This window comes from Stegostoma tigrinum, chromosome 1, assembly GCF_030684315.1.
Source record: "Stegostoma tigrinum isolate sSteTig4 chromosome 1, sSteTig4.hap1, whole genome shotgun sequence".
Taxonomy (NCBI): domain Eukaryota; kingdom Metazoa; phylum Chordata; class Chondrichthyes; order Orectolobiformes; family Stegostomatidae; genus Stegostoma; species Stegostoma tigrinum.
The window spans coordinates 160,719,131-160,732,288 of NC_081354.1; the positions used below are offsets into that span (position 1 = coordinate 160,719,131).

General features: G+C 42.1%; 1 protein-coding gene across 4 annotated transcripts in view; it reads left to right on the forward strand.

The window, feature by feature from the left end:
* smad2 (SMAD family member 2) overlaps window positions 1–13,158 on the forward strand; it is a 102,348-nt gene that overhangs the window by 79,937 nt on the left and 9,253 nt on the right. For 2 of the 4 annotated variants that reach the window (XM_048529437.2, XM_048529445.2), the window contains 2 exons: window positions 8,651–8,788; window positions 11,193–11,337. In XM_048529437.2, coding sequence (XP_048385394.1) covers window positions 8,651–8,788; window positions 11,193–11,337 — 283 coding nt within the window. The remainder of the gene's footprint in view (window positions 1–8,650; window positions 8,789–11,192; window positions 11,338–13,158) is intronic. The other 2 variants (XM_059649820.1, XM_059649821.1) reach the window with 1 other exon arrangement.

Below are 13,158 nucleotides of genomic sequence, written 5' to 3' on the forward strand. Positions count from 1 at the left end.
GCAGTCACATCCTGCTCTAATCTACTAGGTTACAATCTAATCTACTGCATTTGGTGCTCATAATGTGGTCTCTTCTAAATTGGAGAAACCAAAGTCTGGACTGGGGGTCCACTTCGCAGAGTACCTACATTCTGCCCACAAAAAAAACTGAGCTTCCAGTTGTGTGCCACTTTAACACACCATCCTGTTCTCCAGCCAACGTCTCTGGCTCAGGCTTGCAGTAGTGCTGCACTGTTCAGCAAAGCTCAATACAAGCAAGATCAACACCTCACTTCTCACTTTGTCCCTGCAGCCCTTTAGACCATATCGGGTTCGATAATTTAAGGGCCAGAACTCTCCCATGGCCTAGTCCCCAAACCTGTACACCAGGCTTTCTTATCTCTGTCTGCCATTATACTCTACTTTATTGTTAGTGACTAAGTGTCCATTAACAACTATTAATACTCCTAGCCAGACTGTGTTATCCACTCATTTGTCTGCCTGACTGTTCTCTCTTCTGGGCGCTATCCCCACCTGTTATTTACTACTTACTCCCCTCCCCATGTTTTCCTAGCTACCATCAGTTCTGAGGAACGGTCACCAGACCCAAAACATAACTCTGATTCCCTTCACAGATGCTGCCAGATCTGTTGAGCTTTTCCAGAAACCTCTGTTTTTGTTTCTGATCCACAGCATCTGCAGTTCTTTCAACCTTTCCCTGAAACTGTTTACAGAATTCCAGCTGTGGTCTTGACTGGTGCTTTGTTATAGTTTTGGCAAAACCTCACTACGTTTGTACTCCATTCCCTTTGAAATAAAGACCAACATTCCATATGCCTACCATATTATGGACTAAAATGTGGATGCTAGCGCTTTGAGATTCTTAACTGTGAGAAAGGGGGGAAAAAGGAGTGAAACCAGATGGATTACCTGGCATTCACAAAGGCACTGAAAACAATAATGCCAAATGCAGCCCAGTCAACCATGCAAAGGCCTCATTACTGTTATCTCTGAGCTAGTGCCAAAGTTGGATGAGCCATCTTTGACTAGTCAAGCAAGAGCTCAACATAGTCATTCTCCACGGAATCTTACACTACCATCACCATACTTGCTTTAAGAATGCCATGCGCCAGTAGATAGACAGACAAAGCAGAAATTGGGGCACAGTAGCGTACAGTCAGTTGCTGTAGAAGTACTCAACATTGACTTCAGACCCAATGACTTCTCATGGCATCAGGTCAAACATGGGCAAAGAAACTTGTGCCGATTACCATTTACTGCCTCCCCCTTGGCTGATGAATCAGTACTCCTCCTCCTCCATATTGAACAGCACTTGAAGGAAGCACTGAGGGTGGTAAAAGTGCAGAATATGCTCTGGGTGGGGGACTTGAAAGTCCACCACCAAAGATGCCATAGCAACACTACTACCGATGACTGACTGAGCTGGTTGAGACTTAAGGGACAAAGCTGGTAGACTAAGTATTTGGCAGGTGGTCGGGGAATCAACAAATGTAAAACATACTTGATGTCTTGACTGCACAGAATGTGATTTGGCTGCTTGTCTAAATAAATCTAGCCATCTGTCACTTAAGGTGAACCTCCATGTGGTCCAGGTGCTTTGCAAAGACAGCTTACCTGCCAGATTGGACCTCAGGTGGGAACAAGATCTGCTAACATCAGGATGTGCAGTTATTATTATTATTATCCTTGGGAGAATGCCTCACCAGTTTGCCTGCCACAGATATCTCTCCATAAGAGGACCTGTAAGAGTGACTGCCGCAGAGTTCTTTTGGACACAAGGTTCCATCTTCACATTGAGAATAACTTCCATTGTGTTGTGCAGTCCTTTCACTGTGCTCAGTAGGGTAGATGATGAACAAGGCTAGCAACTCCAGACTGGGCATCCATAGAATGTTGTGGGCCACCGGCGGCAGCAGCTGAATAGTGTCCCCAACAAATCTACAACTTTATGGTTGAGCATATGTTCTACTCAAGTGTTGCCATCATATTAGGGGATCAATCTTTATTCAGTGGACAGTGCAGGAGGATATGTCAAGGTAGCACCAGGTATACCTAAAAATGAGTTGTTAACCTGATGATACAATACCTGGACTAGTTACATTTCAAACAGCATGAGCAGTAAGCGATTCCACAACCAACGAGTCAGATATAAGTACTTCAGACCTGCCACCTCAAGTCATGAATGGTACTAGTCAATTAAACAGCTCACTGCAGGTGAAGGCTCCACAATGTCATTGTCATCCAGCGCAGCACATCTGTGTTACAAATGCTTCAGCCTCATCTTGTTCGATCTTCTAGCAGGAATGCCACGTGGATGACCCAACTTGGCCGCCTGCATCGGTCCTCAGCATCACAGATGCCAGTATGCAGCCAAATCTGGCTCTGTGATTTTAAAAAAAAATTGCTGAAGGCACTAGATATTGCAAAGGCAGTGGACCCTGATACACTTCACAAGAGTACTGAAGTTTTGTGTTCTGGAATTTGCTGTGCTCTGAATCAACCTGTTCCGGTACAGCTACAATGCTGAGATCTACCCTACAAATGTGGAAAATTACTCATACGTCCTACAGTCAAAGCAGGTCAAATCGAATCCAACCCAACCAGTTACAGCCCCTTCAGTTTACTCTCGATCATCAGTAAATTGACACACGGGTATCATCCAACGTGCTATTGAGAAGCATGTGGTTAGCAACAACCTGCTTCCTGTTCACTTTGGATTCCACCAGAGCCACACTGGTCCTGACCTCACTACAGCTGTAGTTCAAACATGGAGAAAAGAGCTGAGCTCCAGAAGTCAGGTGAGTGTGGCTGCCCTTGACATAAGGCCACGAATGCTTCAATATCACCTTCTGCAGCCCCAGAAAATCCTGAGTCATTGGGAATCAGGAGGTGAAAAATCACCACTGGTTGGAACCGTACAAAACACCAAGTCAGTCACCTCAGTTCCAGAGCATCTCTGGAGTTCTTCAGGGTACTGTCCTTAGCCCCGCTACCCTCCACTTCATCAATGGCAATGACTGGCAATTGTGTTCTTCAGTCACCATCAGTGAAACAGTTTGGGAAGTGTGCCAAGCAAGTGGAAGCAGTTGGTTAAAAGTAAGGTCAGGTGTTAATTCATACAATTTTTATTGCTGTTTTAGTTTGGGTTTATAGTTTGCATCGACATTAGTGCAGATGTCCAGGGAGGGAGGGGTCTAGAGTAACGAATATTATTTGATTGTAAGGGCAGTCTGAGTTTAAGCTAAGCAGGAAAGTCAGGAGGGAAGGGGAGGTGCTGCTGGGGAGAGAGCAAGGCTGTGATGTTCTTCTTGATGTTGAAAGAGTAGCACAGTTCCATTGCCTGGGATCAGAATATGGCTACAGCTGCATCCTCTGGAAGCCTGAGTTCCAGACCCAGGGCACAGGAGTATCTCTGAGGCTGTGTATTGGATTCCATGTACAGACAGGTAGTCACTGAGGTTAAGGTACCACAGGCAGGTTCGGAATGAATGACTACCAGGCAGGCAGTGCAGGGATCCCCTACCATTCTGCTGAAAAACAGATATACTGGTTTGAATACTAATGAGGGAATAACCTCTCAGGAAAGTAGCAACAGCCAAATCTGATGTGCTGTGGTATGACTCCTCTCTACATGAGAGGAGGAGTAAGTATTAAAAGACTATATTAATAGGGTTTTCAATTAGAAGAGGAGCAGGCACATTTGTGGATGCAGACAAGACTGCAGCATGCTTCTGCGGTGCTAGGGCCAAGAATGTTTGAGTGTCAGCAAGACATTCTGGAGTGAAAGGATGAATAGTCAGTGGTTTTGGTAAACATCCATCCAAACAACGTATATAGAAAATGGAGCACATTCAAAAGCAGGGCTTCAAAGTTGTGATTTCAGGAGCGTTACCAGTGCCATGTGCCAGTAAAAATGAAAAAGCAGCTGTGTGCGCGCGCCTCGGACATTGGGACTGGTTCTAGGAGAGGTGGAACCAGTAAAAGCTAGATGGATTGCACATGGGCAAGAATGAAACTGATATCATCGGGAGTACTTGCGAGTGCAGTTGGTGAGGATTACCATTCCTCAGAAACTGAACTGAACGAGCCATGTAAATATACTGGCTATGAAAGTAGGTCACAGGCCGAGCAGTCCTCTAACTTTGTGACTTCTGAAAGAAAGCCTGTCCACCATCTGCAGGACACAAATGTGGTAGAACATTCCTCAAAAATAAAACCTGCCTGGATGAGTGCAGTTTCAGTAGTCAAAAAGCTTGACACTATCCTGGATAAAACAGTCCACTTAATAAACAGCCCACCCACTCACCTCGCCACTGATACGGAGTTGCAGCTATGTGTACTAATTACAAGACGCTTTTGTGCAAGCAATTTTTCAAGACTCCTTTTGGTGGTACCTTCCAAACCCACAACCACTTCCATCTAGGAAAGGCAAGGCCAACAGATCTATGGGGACATCATCTACACATTTCCTTCCAAGCCTCTTACCACGCAGTCTTAGAAATATTGCTGTTCCCTCTGTTGCTAGGTTAAAGTCCTGCCACTCCCTCCCAGAAGTAACTGTGGGTTTGCTTGTAACAAATAGACTGCAATGCATCAAGAAAGCAGCTCACCACCACCTTTTGCAAGGGCAACTGGAGATGGCAATAAATGCAGTTCCAACCAGTGAAGCCCGTATCCCATGAATGAATTAAAAACAAATTCTGTGGTCTTTGATTTGCATGGTGTCTTCTTTCTGGAAGTTCACTATATATTCTATATATCATCTGTGCTTGTTTTTTGTTTAAAAATTGTTGTTCAAAATTCTTATTCTCCTTGTTTCTGTTTTAGTTACACTCATCCATCCTAAAGTGTAGCATTCACAAATGGATGCGAAACTTCATTTGAGGTCAAACCAACAATTTGAGATTTATCGTGCCTGATTTGCTTTTGTACTTCATGTCCTGTACATGTGGGATCCTGAACTTTTTAAAATGACCTACTTTTCCAATACCTTACCACCTGTAATGATTTATGCATATCTATATGACTAATACATGGAAGCAGAAATTAGGGCCTTCAGCCCATCACGTGTACTCCACCATTCATTTGTCCCTGATAAATTTCTCAGTCCCATTCTTCTTCTTTCTCCCAGTAAACCTTGATCCCCTTGACAATCAAGAACTTATCTATTTCTCTCTGTCTTAAATATATTTAAATGATCTGGCCACCTTCGCCTTCTGTGGCAATGAATTACATAAATTCACCACTCTCTGGCTGAAGAAGTTTATCTTGATCTCTACTGGTAGGCTCTGCCTTCGGGCCCTAGTCTCTTCTACCAATGGAAACAGTGTCCCAACATCTACTCTGACCGGGCTGTTTGGTATTGGATAAGTTTCAGTTGGATCTCCCTTCATCCCTCGAAAGTTCGTGTACAAATCCAGAGTCCTCAAACATTCCTCATTTGTTAAGTTTTTCATTTCTGGGTTCATTCTCTGGAACTTCCAGTAGACCTGTAGGGCTCGTACATCCTTCGTGAGGTATGGAGCCCAGAATTGCTCTCAATATTCTAAATGTAGTCTGACCAAAGCTTTATAAAGCCTCAGAGGTACATCCCTGCTTTTATATTCTAGACCTTTTGAAATAAATGCCAACATTTGTATTTGCCTTCCTAACTGCTGACTCAACATGCAAGTTTACCTTAAGAGAGTTCTATACTAGGGCTCCCAAGTCCCTTTCGCGCTTCAGATTTCTGAACTTTCTTGTCATTTAGAAAATAGTCCACGCCTCTCTTCTTTCTACCAAAGTACATGACCTAACATATTTTCCCACATTGTATTTCACCTGCCACTTCCTTGCCCACTGTCCTAACTGGTTTAAATCTTCAGCCTCCCCACCATGTAATTACTGCTGCCCCTCCACCTATCTTTGTATCATCTGCAAACTTAGTCAGAATGCCCTCAGTTCCCTCATCCTAGATCATTCATGTATAAAGTGAAAAGTTGTTGTGGCCCCAACACTGACTCTTGTGGAACATCATGCGTCACCGGCTGCCAGCCTGAGAAGGACCCTTTTTACCCCACTCTCTGCTTTCTGCCACACAACCAATATTCTACCCATGCTAGTATCTTGTCTCTAACTCCATGGGCCATTATCCTACACAGCAACCTCTTGTGCAGCACCTTGTCACGGGTCACCTTGAAGTCCAGGATGTCCAAGTCTACATTCATTTGGCTTTTCTTGGTCTAATCTCTAAGTTATCACCATACAGAATTCTAACAGATTTGCTCAGTGTCACCTCCCCTTGATGAAACTGTGCTGAATTTGCCCTATTTTACCATGCACTTCCAAGTATTCAGAAGTCTCATCATTCACGATGGACTCCACAATCTTACCAACGACTGAGTCAGGCTAATCAGCCTGTATTTTCCTGTCTTTTGCCTTACTCCCCTTTTTAAACAGGGTCATTACATTACATTACATTACCAATTTTCCAATCCTGTGGGACCCTTTCTGACTTCAGTGATTCCTGAAAGATCACCACTAACAGCTCTACTGTTTCTTCAGCTATCTCCTTTTCACTCTAAGAAGACAGATCTGACATGTGGCAGTGACTGAGTGTTCAGCTGACGCCATTTCACTCAATTTCAGTTCATAGCAAGCGTAGAGTTCATTGAGCTCATTAGGGAGGGGTGCGATGTGATTCCACTTGACTTTACTTTGAAGCCCCATTGTCATGAAAGCCCTGCCACAGCCGATGTATGTTCGTGTGGTTTAGTCTGGCATTGTACCTTAGCATCCCTGATGGATTTGTGAAGATCGTACCTAGATTTCCTGTGTAGGCCAGAGTCTCCTGTCTTGATTGCCTTAGATAATGGGAACTGCAGATGCTGGGGAATCCAAGATAACAAATTGTGGAGCTGGATGAACACAGCAGGCCAAGCAGCATCCTAGCAGCACAAAAGCTGACGTTTTGGGCCTAGATCCTTCATCAGAAAAGGTTTTTTTTGCTTTTCTGATGAATGGTCTAGGCCTGAAACGTCAGCTTTTGTGCTCCTTGAATGCCTCAGACCCAGACATCAGTAGGCAGTGGATCTTCAGTTCACCCATCATTTCCAGTTGGGGAATGCTCATTAATTTGGCACATAATAGTCTACTCACTTGCTCTGAAGTCTTTGACAGTAATGTCCTACTCATTAAGGTGGGCACTGAGTTCATAAGTACGGACCAATCCACCCACTCCAAGCAATCAAATAGGAACGTGTCCATTACCCAAGACTAGCATCGTATGACTTTCTGTACTGTACCCTCATGTTATGATCTGATTTACCAAAATGCAGGCAGGGACAGTGCATTAGGCGCCTTGGTTGTGTAGCAATCATCCAGGGTGTTTGGACCTCTTGTGGGACAGGAGACATGTTGGTGGTACCTTGGTAACACATTTGAAGTTGGCCTGGTTAAAATCACTGGCTATGATGAACAAGGCCTCTGGGTATTCTATCTCAAGGTTATTTGTGGCAGGGTATATTTCAAGTGCACTGTTCACTTCTGCATGGCCTGGGATGTAAGCTGCTGTCTAGATGGCGGGTAGTAGTGATAGTACGTCACTGTTCATTATTATAGGTCCAGGAACAATAACTTGGCGGGGCCGTCACACTGAGCGCTAAGAAGCTTTGATGAGGAGGCGGACCCCTCTGTCCTTTGCCTTGCCTGAGGATGCTGTGTGGTCCTCCTTGTGGGTTGAGAAGCCCTCCAGTTTTAAAGCACAGTCAGGTGAAGCAGGAGTGAGTCATGTTTGTTAAACATAGCACACAGCAGTCTAGTTTTAAGTTCCGTTTCTGGTCCAGTGGTACGTGACAACAGGCAATTCTTTCCACCACCTTAAATTACAGCTTAAAAAACAATATTTTACACATCTGCCCTGATATCTCCTGAAATGAAACAATTTGTTGACACTACTTTGAAAAACCTTGGGTTATTTTTCCTTTATCAAAGGCAACATATTTCTTAACCCAACAATGGAAATTGTTTTGTGACCACAGGATATCAACAAATGCTTCACAGTAATTCAAGAGATATGTTAGCTGGCTTGTGCACGACAAGGTCATACAGTACTAACACTGGTGTGATGTGGTTGATTTAAGTGTTTTTCACTGAAGTTGGTTGAACGATAAACATTGACTAGACCACTGGCGAGGTCTCTTCTGATCTTTTTAAAAAATGCTTGTTATTAAATCGCTCATGAGTCTTTAAGCAGTGTGAAGTGCATTGAGTGGGATGATAGCCACAGCCTTGTGGAATTGAGCATCCAACCAGTGAACCAAGGCTGAGTACTCAGCCTAGTGAAACAGGGCTTGATTTGAAATTGTCATATTGATGAATCTTCCTAATTATTTAAAACACCAATTTGTGAAAATGCAGGCTGTTGTACATAATCAAGTGATTGTGCAAAGTCCACCCTCTCCATTTAAAATCAACAAAGCCTGGAAAATAACATCTATTGATTGTTCTTAAATGCTTTGTTTCTTGATCAACTGTTTTCAATACTCCCCCAATATAATCTTTATTTTGAAAAACCAAATATCTGTCATTAGTTCATGGTTTGTAGCACTTTTTCCTAAAATGCAGATTTTATAATGGAGAAACATTCACCAGGTTACTTTTTTCTTTTCAGGTAGAGGAGTAAGGTTATACTACATTGGTGGGGAGGTTTTTGCGGAGTGTCTGAGTGATAGTGCCATCTTTGTTCAAAGTCCAAACTGTAATCAAAGATACAGCTGGCATCCTGCAACAGTATGCAAAATTCCACCTGGTAAGAAAGATTTAATAGGTGCCTAAAAACATGAACTCTTGCTTTCCAACCAAAAGAAACTGGTCTGTATAACAAACTTTAAACTTTTATTCAAAAATGAATTCCTTGCTAATGGTTATATACTTCAAGTTCTGCTTAGAGTATTTTAATGATCGCAGTTAAAAATCTGTCCATGAGCCAGCAGTGCTGGGAGATGTTTGTTCTGTCAATGGGCTAGCCAAGCTACACAAGCTCTGTATATCGTTTTAAAAGAAAACACCTTGGGATGTGGTCTATCGTTTGCCTTCTAGATGGCGATGTTCTGCCACTTGGTGTTGACTTGCTAATCGATCAGTGAGTGATTATTATTTTTTCTGTAGTACAATTAGTTGTGATCATTGGAAATTTGTCCTGATAACTGCAAGATACAGAGCTTTGGTTAACTGTCTCTTTCTATTTTTTTATCAACAGTATTAATGGAAGATTAAATTTAGAATTTCTTGTACTGTACTTCCACCTCAATGTATCACCTTAAATGGAAGAGGTAGAAAGTCATCAAGAAAGTAGATCATGTCACTTAACAAGAAAACATTTTCTGGATGTTCTAAAACTAAATTATTTTCCGAAAATAAAACACAACTGCGGATACTGTAAATCTGAAACCAAAATAGAAATTAAGGTGCTGACCTATTTGGCTTGGTATGAGTGAGAAACATTTACCAGCACTACCCTAGGAAGATTATATTTCTGTAGACTTAATCTCCTTGGATTTATTGCATAATTTGGGAATGCAAATGCATGCTGTATTATCTCCACACAATTATTACCAGAGGGTGTTGAAATTACAAACAGCATTAATGTTTCCATAATGGGTGAAATATGATATGGGAGAATTCCATACAAAATCTTAATTTCACATTGGTAATTTGACCTCAGTTCTTCTCTGAAGTGTGAAGACTAGTTGAATTGAAGCATGTTATGCTGATTCATTGTTTTGAAAAAATGTGTCCATGAGATGTGGATGTTGCTAGCTAGGCCAGCATCTGTTGCCCAAAAGACAGCTTAGTGCATAAAAACTAGGAGCGAGAGTATGCAATTCAGCCTTCGAGCCTGCTGCGCCATTCAGTACGCTCATGACTGATCTCATCGTGGCCTCACGCCACTTTCCTAACCTCCCTTTCCATAACTTTTCAACCCATCATTTATTTAAAAACCTCTACTTAAATTTACTCGATGTCCTGACTTCACCACAATTTTGGGGTAATGAAGTCACAGCTTCATGACCATTTAAGAGAAGTACTTCATTCTGATCTGTTTTCAACTTTTTTACCCCTTATCCTAAAATTGACCTGTTCAAGGTTGACCCATAAGAGGAAATGTCCTGTGTCCACTTTGTCAAGTCCCCCTTGGCATCTTACACCTCAAATAGCTTTCTCATTCTAAGTTCTAGAGAATGTCTGCATAAACCAGCCAATCTCTCTTCATAAGCCCCCTCATCTCTGGAATCAATCTAATGAACCTGTTCTAAACTGCTTCTAATGCAATTACGTCCCTCCGAGTAAGAGGGCCAAAATGTACACGTACTTCAGGTGTGGTCTCACGAATGTCGCAGCAACACTTTGTGAGTTTTTACTGCTCTGTTCCTTAAGCAATAAATACCAAAATGCAGTTATCTTCCATATTACCTGCTGTACCTATACATTAGTTTTCTGCAATTCATGCATGCAGATATGCGGATCCCTCTGCATCAATGTAATCCTAAGTTCTCTCCATTTAGACAGTGAGCTGCCTTTCTTCTCTTGCAATCAAAATAGATAATGTCATACCCATCTATGTTAAACTCCATATGCTAAATTTTAGCCCATTCATCTCACCTATTCTTATCATTTGTCAATTTATTTCTTTATTGGAGCTTACTTTCCCACATGTTATAGTGTCATCTGCAAATGCCTCTATCATACCTCTAACCCTCCTCTCAAGTCATTAACATAAATTACAAATAGTAGGTCCAGGGACCAAATCCTGTGGCACCCCACCTTGTTACATTGTACATGTAGGCCAATCTTGGAGTGGATAGCAGGTTTCCTTCCTCAAAGGACATTAGTAGACCCATCAGGTTTTATGACATTAGGCTAGCTTTATATCCCAGATTTTTATCAAATTCAAGGTTTGGCTCTGCTGGGATATAGTTTCCATCCTGTTTTTAGAAACAAATGATTGGGAATTACATTGAATAGTGCTGCACAAATACTTTTGACACCTGAAGATATCCATGCCCTATGTTAGATCTGGCTTGCACAAATCAATATTGAGTAATACTTGGAAATGTTCTGCATATGCTACTTACTCTTGTATAAATTATCTCTAAATTTATTCTGAATGCCAAGAAAGATGTAATTTGCTATTTTATAATTCTGTTTCTCAGGTTGTAACCTGAAAATATTCAACAACCAGGAGTTTGCAGCACTTCTAGCTCAGTCTGTAAACCAAGGCTTTGAAGCTGTTTATCAATTAACCAGAATGTGCACAATTAGGATGAGTTTTGTGAAAGGCTGGGGTGCTGAATACAGGTGAGAAATTAATGGTATTTCTGTAGTTTTTGTTTCTTGCTTTCTCAATATTAAGGAGGATTTTCACTGCTGAGCCGTAATTCTCAGCTATTGCATCTAACTTGGCCAAAATAAATAACTATTCTACTTAAGGTAACGTGGATCAGGAGTCTTGAGTTTTTTTTTTCCAAAAATCACTTGTACAATAAATGTGATTTCACAGCCCTTTATCCAGCTGGTATTATGAATCCTTTAAAACTTTATATTGTTAGACTGCACTGGGAGATATTCCTGTATCTGCAGTACAATGCAAGGTTGTGAGCACATGATTACTTTTGATCATGAGAATTGTCGGGCATTATTATGCATCTACTTTGTCAAGTCCCCCTTTGCATCTTACACCTCAAATAGCTTTTTCATTCTAAGTTCTAGAGAATGTAAGCATAAACTAGCCAATCTCTCATCATAAGCCAAACCCCTCATCTCTGGAATCAATGTAATGAACCTGTTTTAAACTGCTTCTAATGCAACTACATCTCTCCTCTGGATGAATAAATCAAAGAATGTATGCCATGCTCCAGGTCTCACCCCTGACTATAATTGTGACAAAACTGCTTTTTTTTCTTGCACTCCAATCTCCTTGCAATAAAGAATAGGATCATTTGCTGGTCTTATTGTTAACTGTGTTAAATCTGTGTTTTGCAGACAAGAATCCTCTGCATACCAAATATTTGCTAGAGGCTCTTGTCTTTACTAAACATGCTGTTTGTCCGTTTTTCTCTCAAATTGGATAATTTCACATTTTCCCACATTAACAATCTAACAAAGATAACAAGGTGTAGAGCTGGATGAACACAGCAGGCCAAGCAGCATCAGAGGAGCAGGAAGGCTGACGTTTCGGGTGTAGGCCCTCCTTCAGGAAAAAAGTGTAGTTTCTTTGGCTATGTGGCGTACTTCTGTGTCTGTGTTCTCAACATTCCTGCTTTTGTATTCATTGCCTCACCTAATAAAAGCAAACATCTCACATGCCTTCTTAACCACCGTATCCACCTGATGTGTTTAAGAATCAGTGGCTGTGCACACCAGCATCTCTCTGTTCCTCAGCGTGCAACGTATGTCCTACCAGCTGCTAAATACTCCCTTGCCTTGTTCGTCCTCCCAAACTGCATCACCTCATTTTTCCTGATTTAAATCCCATTTGCCACTGTCCTGCCAACCTGACCAGCTCATCTATACTGTCCTGTAGCCTAAGGCTTTCTCACCTGTGTGGGTTACTACGCTAATTTTTGTGCCATTTGTCAACACTAACAACAGACGTCAAGTCTGTGTGTAGACTATTCAATGTAAAAATAAACAGCAAAAATCCCAGCATGGAACCTTACTGGACACTGGGCTTTCTGGTCACAATAACAACCTCTGATCATCACCCTCTGCCTGAGGCCATATTTTTAATTCAGTTTTTCGAAGTACCCTGCACCCCTGTGGGTTCTGACCACCTTGACCAGTCTCTCTTGTGAGACACAGTCAAAAACTTCACTGAAGCCCAAGTAGACAAATCAACTTCACTACCCTCAACAATATATCTGGTCATTGCAAAGAACTCGGTCAAACCTTTCGGACCTGATCTCCCCTGGCAAAGCCACGCTGACTGTGCTTGATTAATCCTTGCCTCTCTGGTACACGTGAATTGCACAGGGCCTGCAGCAGTTTAAGAAGGCAGCTCACTAGCACCTTCTCAAGGGCAACGAGGGACAAGCAATAAGTGCTGACATAGCCAGTGACACCCATGTCCCATGAGTGAAATTAAAAAAGGCAACAAAGTTGCCCAGCTGTTGATGTTAG